Source organism: Phaethon lepturus, unplaced genomic scaffold, assembly GCF_000687285.1.
Source record: "Phaethon lepturus isolate BGI_N335 unplaced genomic scaffold, ASM68728v1 scaffold603, whole genome shotgun sequence".
Lineage (NCBI taxonomy): Eukaryota > Metazoa > Chordata > Aves > Phaethontiformes > Phaethontidae > Phaethon > Phaethon lepturus.
In genome coordinates, this window is record NW_010531045.1 from 26,557 (window position 1) to 39,600 (window position 13,044).

The 13,044-nt window shown below is 37.1% G+C and overlaps 1 protein-coding gene across 1 annotated transcript in view; it reads left to right on the forward strand.

Annotated features, from left to right (window-relative positions):
• The window catches only part of VWA8 (von Willebrand factor A domain containing 8), a 106,055-nt gene that overhangs the window by 16,368 nt on the left and 76,643 nt on the right, over positions 1-13,044 (forward strand). Inside the window, exons 4-7 of the mRNA XM_010284418.1 lie at positions 8,808-8,975; positions 10,945-11,109; positions 11,512-11,561; positions 11,890-11,998. Coding sequence (XP_010282720.1) covers positions 8,808-8,975; positions 10,945-11,109; positions 11,512-11,561; positions 11,890-11,998 — 492 coding nt within the window. The remainder of the gene's footprint in view (positions 1-8,807; positions 8,976-10,944; positions 11,110-11,511; positions 11,562-11,889; positions 11,999-13,044) is intronic.

Here is a 13,044-nt window from a genome sequence, read left to right on the forward strand (position 1 = left end):
CTTAGTGTAGCCTTCCAGTACTTAAAGGGGCCTATAGGAAAGATGGGGACAAACTTTTTAGGAGGGCCTGTTGCAATAGGACAAGGGGTAATGGTTTTGAACTGAAAGAGGGTGGATTTAGACCAGACATAAGGAAGAAATTTTTCCCAATGACGATGGTGAAACACTGGCACAGGTTGCCCAGAGAGGTGGTAGATGCCCCATCCCTGGCAACATTCAAGGTGAGGCTGGACGGGGCTCTGAGCAACATCATCTAGTTGAAGATGTCCCTGCTCATTGAGGGGGGAGGTGGGGTGGGGGTTGGACTTTAGAAGACCTTTAAAGGTCCCTTCCAACCCAAACTGTTGTATGATTCTAAGCTTCTCAAACACAGACCACTTTATTAAGTGTACATTCTTTTCTGTTTAGGACAACTAAACTAAATGAGGTTGGAATAAGTAGAATAATATCGTAGGGTTATGAGCTCAAAAATTACAAATATAATATCATAGTTTTGAAGATTTGCTGATTAAGCTCTATCCACTGAGTGGATAAGTATGTATATCACTGTCATTTCTGTCTATACAGAATTAAATTGAATTTTGGTGTGTCTTTGAACTATGTGGACATACTCATTTTAATAGACTACTTTTGCATCCATAACTGCACTAGCATCGTAACTTACACAATGATAAAATGTAAAATTGATGGTCAAGATACCAGAAAAATTATCTTCTACCATGACTTGAAAGATGTCATGTAGTAATCAATTAAACACCCAGAGTGACAGAAATGACAACTTAAACTACCCGGTCTTTAAAATGAATGTGACACGAAATCCCCTGGAGTAGCACTACAAAGACTTGAGTTTGATTTCTTTTAATCAAAAAAGATTAGAAAGAGAATTATAAAGTAAGACATGAGTGAAACCCTGGCACAGATTGCCCAGGGAGGTGGTAGATGCGCCATCCCTGGCAATATTCACGGTCAGGCTGGACGGGGCTCTGAGCAACCTGCTCTAGTTGAAGATGTCCCTGCTCATTGCAGGGGAGTTGGACTAGATGACCTTAAAGGTTCCTTCCAACCCAAAGATTCTGTGATTCTATTATAAGGACCCCTATATAATAGCCTCTTAACTCGTAGAAATGATTTTGTTTTAATCATTTGCAATTCTTCTTTTATGTTTCTAAAAGTGTCAGCATTTAACTGGATTTGTTAGGTTAGCAGTTCAGACTCTGTTATCTTGTTTTGATGTAGAGGGCATATAGATGAATGTCTGTGATGTAATGTGAGGAATATTAGGACTGTGTATTATAATTCCTTATAGATTACAATCAAGGGTGTGTTTTGGGTTTTTTTTTTATGTTTGTATCTGTTACATATATACTCCCCTTTCTTTTCAGCTAATATTTCCTACAGTGCGGGAAGGGGCAATACTTTGCAATATGTGGGGTTGTAACATTCATAGGCATTATAGACTTGATGGATGGTGCTCTGAATCAAAGCGATTTACAAGTGATAAGTAACTTCATCATTTTTAAGGTATCTGTGAAGTCCTTAATTTTCTTTTTATTCTGCTACTCATCAGGAAGAAAAAATTAAATAATCCATCTGCCTTTTTCTTGTCTAGAAGACAAGAGTTGTATAAAAAGAAGGTAAAACCCTCTAAGTTTCCTTGTTTGTAGATATTTGCACTGGTAAATCTGTTCAGAAACTCAGATTGCTTGCTCCTGGGCCTGCTGTCTGCCCAACGTGCGAAATATTTCACGTGTCTGGTCTAAATGTATTGTTGTACTAATATACCTGGTGTAAAGCAGCTAAAATGGCTGGACCTTGCCTAGGTGGGGACATAATCTCTTGTAAATACAGTTTGCAGGCACTGTGGTAAAAACACCTGACTGTTGTATTAGGGGAAGGAGTGATGGAAATAAAACAGATCATTTGATGTGTGGTAGTTCAAAAAAGGAAAAAAAAAAAATCACATGGAGGAAGCTGAAATCAATGGCTGGGGAAGTTAAAATCAGTGACTGTGAAATGAAAGACTGTTTCAGTTCTTGTCACATTTACATATTTATGATCTTATTACATGTCAATTCGCTTCCTAGGGTAAACTTTTCTAGCCTAGGTTTTTGATTCAGACCTCCAATAAACTCAGGTTGTTTCTTTTTTAGTTGCTTTTCATTCTGTGCCATGGTGTTGCATCATGAGTTAGGGGCTCACCCGTTCAGGCCATTCTTCCTCACTGAAGCGTTAACTAATGCGGACAGCTGGAGTCTCGCGTTGTTAGCTAGCCTGGCTAACAGTACTCTGGTATACTGTGATTTCTCTGTCATCTTTTTTTTTATTTGTTTTTGGGTTTTTTTAATACAAAAGGAGTGAGTAACAGTATTAGATGCAACCTGCCTTGTAATTTTCTGTAACCTCCCAGAGGAAAATTAGCTATAAAACCCACCCAGAAAACACTTGATTTACTCAGCGGGGGGTGGTGGTGTGTAGGCTTAATAATGAAGATTTAGCTCCCCTCCCCATTACAGATGGAGAAAAAGGTTGACTTATTTAGTTCTTAAGTTACTTTTTTAATTTGACTAACCACGTTAGTTACTATTACATTGATTTTAATAAAACCTGAATGCCACATTTGGAATATATGTAACTCAGTATGTTTGTGGCCTAAATTGTAAAATGCAAAACTGTAGTTTAGCATCATCTACAAAGTGAAAAATTTTATAACAAAAAATAGAATACACATTTTAGATGATGTAATCTCATCTTTGAATGGCATTCAGAACTTTATTATTAAATACATGTTATTTTAAACAGCCAACACAAGATTTTACAAATATTTGAGGAAAAAGCTAACAGTAAGTTTTTATAAAAATTGACATTGTTGCTTTGACACTGTTTGAACATGGCTTTTAATAGCCCTTTATCTTACTATTTAATTTTTGACAATGCTTTTATTTTGGCGGATGGATGTTATCACTTCAGTCCATTAAATAGTAATCCACTTCAGTGTTGCTCAACAGCTCTTTCCTGTTTGCTGAACTCATGAGGGAAATCAATAACTAAGGAATTAAGAGACCTTAAAACTGAACAAGTAACTTGAAAGATATTCTTTGGTAGAGGCATACCATTAGACATGCTGTTTACAGATATTTTTAAAATCTAACAAAGTAGATTCCCCAATAGGAGACAGCCTTATGTGCTTCACTGCCTTCAACGATCTTTAGACTATATTTAGACTATCTATCTTTAGACTGTCTCTAAATTTCTAGATAATTTGCTATTTCCATAGAAGTATTATAAAAAAATTGATGATCTTACTAGTTCTGTTGCATCTTAAAGGAGTAACCTGAGGTATTTACAGTACATTACAAGTCTTGGTCAATGTCCTCTTTCTTCCCTGGTAAAATGAGGAGTAAAAGCTCATAGCATATTCTATTCTGCATCTCTGTCATTTCTTTTTCTGGTATCTTTTACTTGTTGGTTAGTTTTAATGATTTAAATTTGAAAAATTTGATTAATTGTATTTGACCCATGGAAAGAAATGTAGAAGATAACAGTTTCCTCTGAATTTTGTGATATTTGGTAGCTTGGTAGGTTGCAGGGACTCAAATTAATGTCTGTCTCCCATCCCTGGAAGACAGGCTGCACCATGGATTTCATAGTTCAAGTTCTGTTAGTCTGCTGCAGCCAGTCAGCACTGTGTTAGCTCAAAACTAGCCAAAATTTTGTGTTGTCTTTACCAGATGGTTGTTAAGGATCTCTTTTCACCATAAGAGACCTCTGGACATTACATTGTTGGGATGTGTATGAGTTACAGGAGTGAATGGGAAGACTTGGGTGGGTGAGTTTGTGTGGGATATTGTGTGGGTGGTGGGAACAAGATACTGCATTGGAAGGGACATATGAAATGTAGGCTGCAGATATAGGGAGACTTCACCTCATTAGTTCTCGTGTTCACTGAGCTACTTGTACTGTTGTTTTCCACATTGTAGTTATGATTGCTGTGCTTGAGATGTCATTACAGGGAGCAAGTTTTCAGAGCAGGGGCAAGTCATCCTCTAAAAAAAACACCCCAAACTTATGCTGATGTAGCTCCTGAAAAAGAGACAATTCCTGATTACTGTTGAGCAATTTCTAGCAGTGTATTTTTTTAATAGAGTTCTGAAATGTAGCTTGTACATCATATTCAGAATGTTGCCCAGGTTTGAAAAATTAAAGCCTTTTAGAGTTCCCCAAGAATCTTCCTCACGGATTTCAGGGCAACTAGAGTTTCCTGGTTTACGATAAGCATTTTCCTGAGGGAAGAGAACTACCATTTCAGTTCTGGTATTTTAAATGATACTGTTAAAATTTCTTATGCCCTTAAAACTCTTTTGGTTAGCTTTATAAAAATGTCCTCCTTTCTCTGGTATTTGTGCATTTCAGTATGTCCATTGTGGTGAGCTTTTTTCTGTCCTTCTTCCCTTTCTGACATTGTATAAGTTCATCCATGTCCTTATACACGGTGATTTATGTCAAAACTGGGGTTTACACCTTTTGCACTGCTCAAGTGGAGGAGCTCACTGTCATTCAGCTACAGGAAAGACACTGAAAGTCTGCTTAGGGTTGTCTTGTTCCTGAAGTGTTTTTGCCTTTAAAAATAAAAATATATATTTTTTTAGGTGCAGTGTGAAACCAGGGTAAGCACTCTGCATTACATATTTGTTGCATAAAGGCATTACTATGAAAGTAGTAGTGTGAAGGTTCTTCACACTGCACTGTGTGAAGACTCCCAGCCTGTGGTAGCTGCAGGTATTCCCTGGAGCAGGTATCCAGGTTACCGTCCTCTCGGAGCCCTCGGACCACGGGTGGGAGGCAGCAGCGTCTGTAATTCTCTGATAAGCAAAGTAGTCCCTCGCCGCAGTTACAATAAATCAGAAAGTAAACATTTAACAGATCCCTTTTAACAAGAATTAATACTTTTAATCTCAGGTTTATCATCAAGGTTGCACAATATAAGCTCCCCCCGTCAAATTGTGGTTTATGTTAAACATTTGGAACAAATGAGGCTAGGGAGAGAGGGATGGCAGCACAGCTATTTCTGTGTTTTCATTATAGAATTATGAAGATTTGTTTCTTGGAAGCATTTTAAAAAGATTATTTTCAGTGATAGATTGCAAACTTACTTTCCTTTCTCTGATTTTTTTTTAAATGCATTTTAGTTTCCATATGAATCCATCAATACAAAGATAAAACTGAAATAATGATTCAGAGGATGCCTTGTAGTATGCCTAGCTTATTGCAAAAACTTATTACTCATTACCAACCAGAATGCAGAAATATCATAGTTCAGCCAGAGATATGTAGCTGTTTTGGTCTTAAGAGCAGACTTTATGCTATTTAACACAAGAACTTTAGAGGTAGATGAATTGTGCATTTATTTAATTATATTTTGGAGAACAATTTCCAATATCTCAGATATGCTTTGAAGATGAGAAACACAATCTGGAGGAAAGCTAATCAGAGTAAATTAGCACCCAGATGGTGGTGGTGTTATTGTTGTCATTGGGTGTCTTTGATTAAGAACTGAAAAACCATGGTTGTGAATTCAGCCATTCCTGAAGCTAATTATAAAAGGTATGTATAGGTAGGCAAAGACCATCTGTAGCATACCTTTTGAAATATTACTGTACTGAGAAATTGAATTATGAATAAAAACTTTTAATAGTTTCCAAGCTCCAGAAACTGTGTACTTTTAAAATTTCGATCCCATAAGCTGATGATCAGCAGGCAACACAGTGTAGTAGGCTGCTTCTCAAGATTGCACTGCTAATAGAGAGCATCTTCTTTCTTAAAAGTTAGTGATTGTTACATATTTCCTGATATTTGCTGTCTACCCCTACAGCAGATTGCCTTCATGTACAAGATCAGGAGAGAGACTTATGTTGATACTGGAAGGCTGTTATTTCAGCAAGACTTCATGCATAGTGTGTTTGTCTCAACATGAGTCAACAAGATTCTATGGATACTCAAAATATTTTGAAACCATATGAACAGAATGTGTATTTTCCTCTGGCTAGTAAAATTCAGTCATAAAGTCCTCATAGATTTGTAATATGCAGAATCCAACCAACTTGGCAAATAAATTGTTTGTTAAAGGATATTCTGGCTATATCTCCAAACTGAGTTTAGACAAAATAGCATTTTGTTCATGCCAGGTATTGGACTGACCACTGGAGACTCAGGTTTTCTATTGAAGCAGGTTGGAGCAGATTTTTTACTTGACCAGTGACCTTCCTAGAGAAGAATGTTAGTACAAAATTTGTCCTTTGTACAAATTTTATGGGATAAGGAGAGAGGAATTTTATATTGCCTGTTAGTTGCCTGTAGAGTATGATGTCCTGAATTAACAAAAAATAAATCAATTCACATACTGATAGCTTTTTGAAAGAATTGCTGATTCAGTGGAAGAGAAATAATCTGAGGACTGTTACTTGTTTAATGGGATCATTCCAGGTTCCTCAGATACTGATTATGAGATTAGATACTGAAATGTTATAAAAAATGTCTTTCAGAGAAGGGAACTGGATCTGGAGATGTGTACCAGGATTTGTGAGTGCCTTTTTTCAGTAATGTTTGCTTGAATCCAGATTAGATACAGGCAATATTTCCATCTTCATAACGATGTGAAAATCTTGCATTATGACTAATTTGCCTGGAGTTATTTATGCTTCTATACTGTACATAAGAAGCATCGAAATTGGTTAGTCTTATCATTTAGTGTTGTCTTTATCTTCTCAGATGGGTCTCTGATTCTGTTGTGCGCTTTGTACCATGTAGCAATTCATTTGTTGTGCTGTACTTTGTTTCTAGTTTATGCTTATGCTCTTGCCCTGTATACATCTGCTTTCATATGTAATTCTTGGGGTTTTTTTCCTGTTATTTTTTATTCTGGTGCTTCTTCATTATTCTTTTTCATATCTTCCTTCTTTGTCCCAATTTTTGGCATCTATTGTATTCATCAGAGATTTTGATAGAATCATAGAATCTTTGGGTTGGAAGAGACCTTTAAGTTCATCTAGTCCAACCCCCCTGCAATGAGCAGGGACATCTTCAACTAGAGCAGGTTGCTCAGAGCCCCATCCAACTGGATCTTGAATGTTTCCAGGGATGGCATCCACCACCTCTCTGGGCAACCTGTGCCAGTGGTTCACCACCTTCATTGTGAAAAATTTCTTCCTTCTATCTAGTCTAAATCTACCCTCTTATAGTTTAAAACCATTGCCCCTTGTCCTATCGCAACAGGTCCTGCTAAAAGTCTGTCCCCATCTTTCTTACAGGCTCCTTTAAGTACTGGAAGGCTGCAAGAAGGTCTCCCTGGAGCCTTCTCTTCTCCAGGCTGAACAACCCCAACTCTCTCAGCCTGCCCTCACAGGAGAGGTGTTCCATCCCTCTGATCATTTTTGTGTCCCTCCTCTGGACTCGCTCCAACAGGTCCATGTCTTTCCTGTGCTGAGGGTTCCAGAGGTGGATGCAGGACTCCAGGTGGGGTCTCACCAGAGTAGAGCAGAGGGGCAGAATGGCCTCCCTTAACCTGCCAGCCACACTTCATTGGATGCAGCCCAGGAGACGGTTGGCCTTCTGGGCTGCGAGGGCACATTGCTGGCTCATGTCCAGCTTTTCATCCACCAGTACCCCCAAGTCTTTCTCACCAGGGCTGCTCTCAATCCCTTCATCCCTCAGCCTGTATTGATACTGGGGATTGCCTGGAGACATGCTGGGAAGACATTACATTTGTTTTCCCTTTGCAACTGTGCTTGTGTTTAAAATTGTGTTAAAATGTAATAGGAATACAAAGAAAGACTCTTTGGTGCATCTAAATGTTGCCTGTGCCTAAACCTGCCCCATTATGGTATGATGATACTTTTGCAAATTGGAAGTAGACAAGAACACATTGAATTTCAGAGTCTCTTACTGGTCAGTAATTGTGAATATTAGGTATGAAGTGTAGTTAATTTACACAAAGTTACCAGCACGAGAGTTTAGTTTTACATTTTGGCTCCATGTTATGAACTTAAATCAACAGCCACATATAAACAACCAATGAAGTGAAACATATAAAAGAACTATCTTTCTATCCCAAAGGCTCTAAAGGATTATCAAGTTAATGGCTACATTTTTATTCTGGTTGTGTAGAAGACTGCGTTCCGTCAGGGAATAAAATTCCAAATATTTTAATTTTTTTCACATTTTTAATGTCTGATTATTTATAGCACTATTTTGTTTTTATCATCCATGTTTGGTTTAAGTAGACGTACATTCTAGTCAGACTAAAGGAATTTGCCGAGGATGAATTACGCTGCTGCCTAACCGGAGCAATGCAAAGGAATACCTGACTTTTTTCTACATATTTTAATGTAATTGTAAATATGTAAAACTACCTTGAATGTATGTTTTCTGTATTAATAGCTGTTCTAGAATTGTTAGATGGTGTTAAAATACCTGACAATACAAAATATTATGCAACACCAAAAAGAAAGGGTGCTACGTACTAATATATACTGGGTACACACTAAAATGTCTGCAAGGTTTTGCATTTTATTCTCTTGGTACAATACTGGAACTTATTTCTGTCAGTCCCTGTAATAGTTAGGAGATAAAAGTCTAGCTCATGAATGTGTAGCGCTGTTAAGGCAGTCAGCTGTCACTCTTACTGATCACACTTTACATGAATCTTAGTGACTGTTTTGGGAAGCAATTGGAGAATCTTTTTCATCAGGATTTAATGAGATATGCAATGTTGATTTCTATTATAATAGCTTTTTTTGTATTTTCTTCTTAAGTGTGCAGTTCGTGCGGCTACTGAAGGCAGAATCCTTGTGCTGGAAGGTTTGGAGAAGGCCGAGCGGAATGTCCTGCCAGTGTTAAACAATTTGCTGGAGAACAGGGAAATGCAGCTTGAAGATGGTCGTTTTCTCATGTCAGCAGATCGTTACGACAAACTTCTGCAGGTATGGAAATGCTGTTTAGATTTTCCTTTTTTTGGTTTGTTTTCCTGTTCTTTGTAGCACTGGAATATTGTTACGAAGGGGAAAGTAGTTACGAGTCAAATAGGGGAAATCTCACCAAGGTTTCTGTGTTTTTTTCTGGGCTGTCACATAGGATCGAATAGGCAAGGTGAAGACTATGTGAGAAGTCAAAGTACTGCTTGTGACAACAACAAAAAATTTTCATCTGTCTTGTCTGACCCCATGAAAGAGTAGTCCATGTTAACCTTGTATGAAGCCTTTGTGTTTCTAAAATGTGAAAGCCACAATGTGAGAGTAACTAAAATATACTTGTGAAAAGAGATTTAAGTTGAAATTGTTTCTGTGAAGTTCAGATAATGCTTCAACATTGTATTAGCCTTGTTGCTAAGCTTTTAAAATGTTAGGATACCAAAAAAGTGAGGTCAGAATGAGCTACACTACATCCGTCAGTGCTGCCAGCCTTTAATTTACAAGAGTATGTAAACAGCCAATCTAAATTATAAGAAATGGTTAGAGAATTTTCTTCTAATAGAAAACATCATTTTAGTATTTGCTGCCATTGCTACTTTAGCCATTTTCGTTTTTTTTGAACTTTGAATCCTACTGCTTAAATTTGGGTGGATACTTTTCAGGCTTTTGGGGACCTCAATAATTTTTATCATACAGTTTCCAGCAGTACTCTGCATCTTACTTTCATGTACTGTAGTTTCCGATCACATACCTGTTAGTCTCTTCTAACAGTCTGACAGCTGCTTGCTCATGTGTCTGTCTGTCATACCTAGCTGTGGTTAGGCACAAAATTCAGACCCATGTGGCACAGGAAGGAAATTTGCAATAAGCTTTCTGTCATTGACCCTGATTGTATGAAGTTGCCAACCATGCTGAAGTACTGTAGTGGATTTCTGAAAATATATCATTATTTCTTATGCCTCTCATCTGTGGTTAGAATTCTTCTGATCCGTGCTTTTTCCAAAAACATTTTTATGATATTTAATTAGTAGGTGCAGTTGTAGGAAGCACGACTATTATATTTTAAAATGTAATTGTAATTAAAGACTGAAAATGAGAATCCAAACTTAGACAGGATTTGATTGCAATTATGCAAAGCATCTTCCTCTCTTCTTTTTTCCTTTTTAACACTTTTCTAATGATAAAATGTTTCAAAAGTAGTGCCTCAGGCACACTGCTAATAGTATATGAATTAAATAAATCTCTTGCTACAATACTAAATCTAATACTGTTGTTTTGTTGTTTGGGGAATACGGTATTATATAAGCTAATGTTCATTTTCTCTTCTCCTGTGTGAATAATTACTGTACATCTAGGTCTGCACGAAATGTACTAATGTATGGTTTCAAGGAAGACTTAACTATGATGTGGGAAGACTAAAGAGTGCATTTTTTGTATGCAATTAATCTGTTACGTGACAAGTTAAATACAACATTTGATGTCCTCCTGAAGGAGTCTAGATCTGTATTATTGCTTATAAATAAAGTATAATTTGTAAATGAAACTTTTTAAATGCAGATTTTAGTCTCCTTTACAGTATAAGAGGGAGGAAAAGGAGAAAAACCTTGCTCATGGTAACCCACTTCTCATGTTTTAGAATAAAATAAATTTTGTGGTCTGTTTATTTTCTGTTCTTCGTGAAAACAATGTTGTAATGATACCTTTTCAGCTTTAACCATCTGTGGGGTCTTCAGTCAGATTGCTACAGGCCTGAAAGCTACACTTAATCAAACATTTTATCTACGTTCATTTTGGAAAAACTTGCTTTTACCATCCACAGATTTGACTAGTTCAATGCTTTCTAGCCCCTCTGAATGAAAGATAAGAACATTAGCACATTTAGATTGAAAGACCAGGGCTGTTAGTCAGTCTGCAACTTAGTCATCATAAGTTTTTAATTATGTAATTTGTTTTTCTTGTTGCTTTATTTTAATTAATTTAGGATCATACAAAATCAGAGTTAGATGCATGGAAGATTGTTCGGGTTAGTGAAGATTTTCGAGTGATTGCATTGGGCCTGCCAGTACCTAAATACTCTGGTAACCCTTTGGATCCGCCCCTTCGCTCTCGATTTCAAGCCAGAGATGTTTATCATCTGCCCTTTAAGGTAAGTCTCCTAGCAGAAGAGTTGTATTATCTATACTGAGTAGGGCTAATATTTTGTCATTATGTTTTTCTCACCTCTGAAAAGAATCCTAGCCTAATAAATTTATCTTAAAGGGTATTTTTCATACTGGGGTCTAATAAATTCCTGAAAAGCAGGCTTAGAAGTGCCAAGGAATGGTGCATCAGAAAAATGACTTCCATAAAACAATATAACCCTGAAAGAAAGTTTTGATACTATCTTTTTTTTTTTTTTGTTAATAAAATTAAGTCTGTGTCAAGGAGCGAGTAGACTCCTCATGTCTAAATTAGAGGGAAAAATAGAAAATGCCTCATACATCATAAGCTGTGACCCACAGTATGATCCCAAAATTAATTTATCTGTGATTTTATGTTCTATTTTCAGGACCATCTTCAGCTATTATATTCAATTGGATCAAACATTTCCACAGAGAGGTAATTTTTCATAATTAAAAAAAAATAATGGAATGAATGAAGAAAAGCAAAGTCCTTTCAGGATTCCGTGCTATTTTTGTATCCTCTATCACTGCATAGAGACCAGAACCGAAGAAGTTTTTTTATATGTGTGGGTGTATGCTCACACAGCTTTTTGTATGCAGCCTTCATATAATGAATCCTTAATGCTTTAGAACTTCAATCACACCTTACTTGTGTGTGCTTGGAAACAATTTCAGCATCTTATACTGTATTTAACTTTTTAGGCTTTAGTATTTTAAATATAGATAGCATGTCTAAAACTCTGTAATTACTTTTTCCTATGCAGAATTTCTCAGCTCCTGTCTTTTGCTACAACTCTCTGCTCTCAAGAATCTTCTACATTGGGACTTCCAGATTTTCCTTTAGACAGCTTATCGGCTGCAGTTCAGATTCTGGTATGTTCATACACATGTGCTGTGAAACTGTATGGGCTTAAAATTTCTCAAAATTAGATCTGGAATATTTGTGTTGTTAGAAGAAGATTAACATTAACATTTGAAAAATAAACCCAGAAAAACTAAGGATGGTTTGAGGGGAAAAAAGCCCCAGTCAGATCTCTCTGGATAGTACTTTAACCAAGTATATAGCATAATACTGAAGGACAAAGTATGGCATGACACAAGATTTGTGATGTGATTAAATGTATCTTAGTGCTCAAAGTAATGGTTTTTGTTCTGGTAAATCATCTTACTTGACTTAAGGGCATCCACAGTTTACCTGATGACATTGAGGTAGTCAGCAGAGAGAAATAAAAATCACAACCTGGAAGTGCTTCAGAGTTAATGGTATGCATGTAAATCAAATTGATTGCATTACAAGGACACCTATTACTCTCCATAGCCACCTAGAAGGACCCAAACCAACTACTCAAAAGTGGGTATAGGAGACGGTTAAGTTGTATGAGATGAAGCCTACATTAGGTCTTTGGGTCGGCCAGTGGATATAGAATAAAGGTAGACATAGAGGGTTACCTGAAGATGCAGGTTGTGCACACTTGAAGGTGCAATACTTCCTGGCAGCTACAGTCCATAGGGAAATAGAACAACTGTGCACTTGCTGAGTTCACAGTGGCAGATCAGGCAGGTCAGGAGTAAAGCTGTGGCATTCTTTCTGCTTTCCCTGACAGGCTTTTGTCCTTTGGACTTTATAATTACATGGTAAAAAGTCAAAGTAAAACCAGAAGGTGCTTCCTGAAGGACATCAGGGAGATGAGATATGTATAAAGAGAGAGAGAGAGGCAGGTACTCTTTTGGCATGCAGGAAGATGTGGTCAACCCAGGAGGGTGAAATAGCAGGACAGCTTCTCAAACTCTCTCTCCAAGGTGCAGGAATCTGTAGAAATGACTCTTAGGATTTTCTGTTGTGCCTCCTGTGCATCATTTTACCTGTGGTACTGCCCAGTGACAGATTACTTCTACATATTTTATTGGATTATATACAT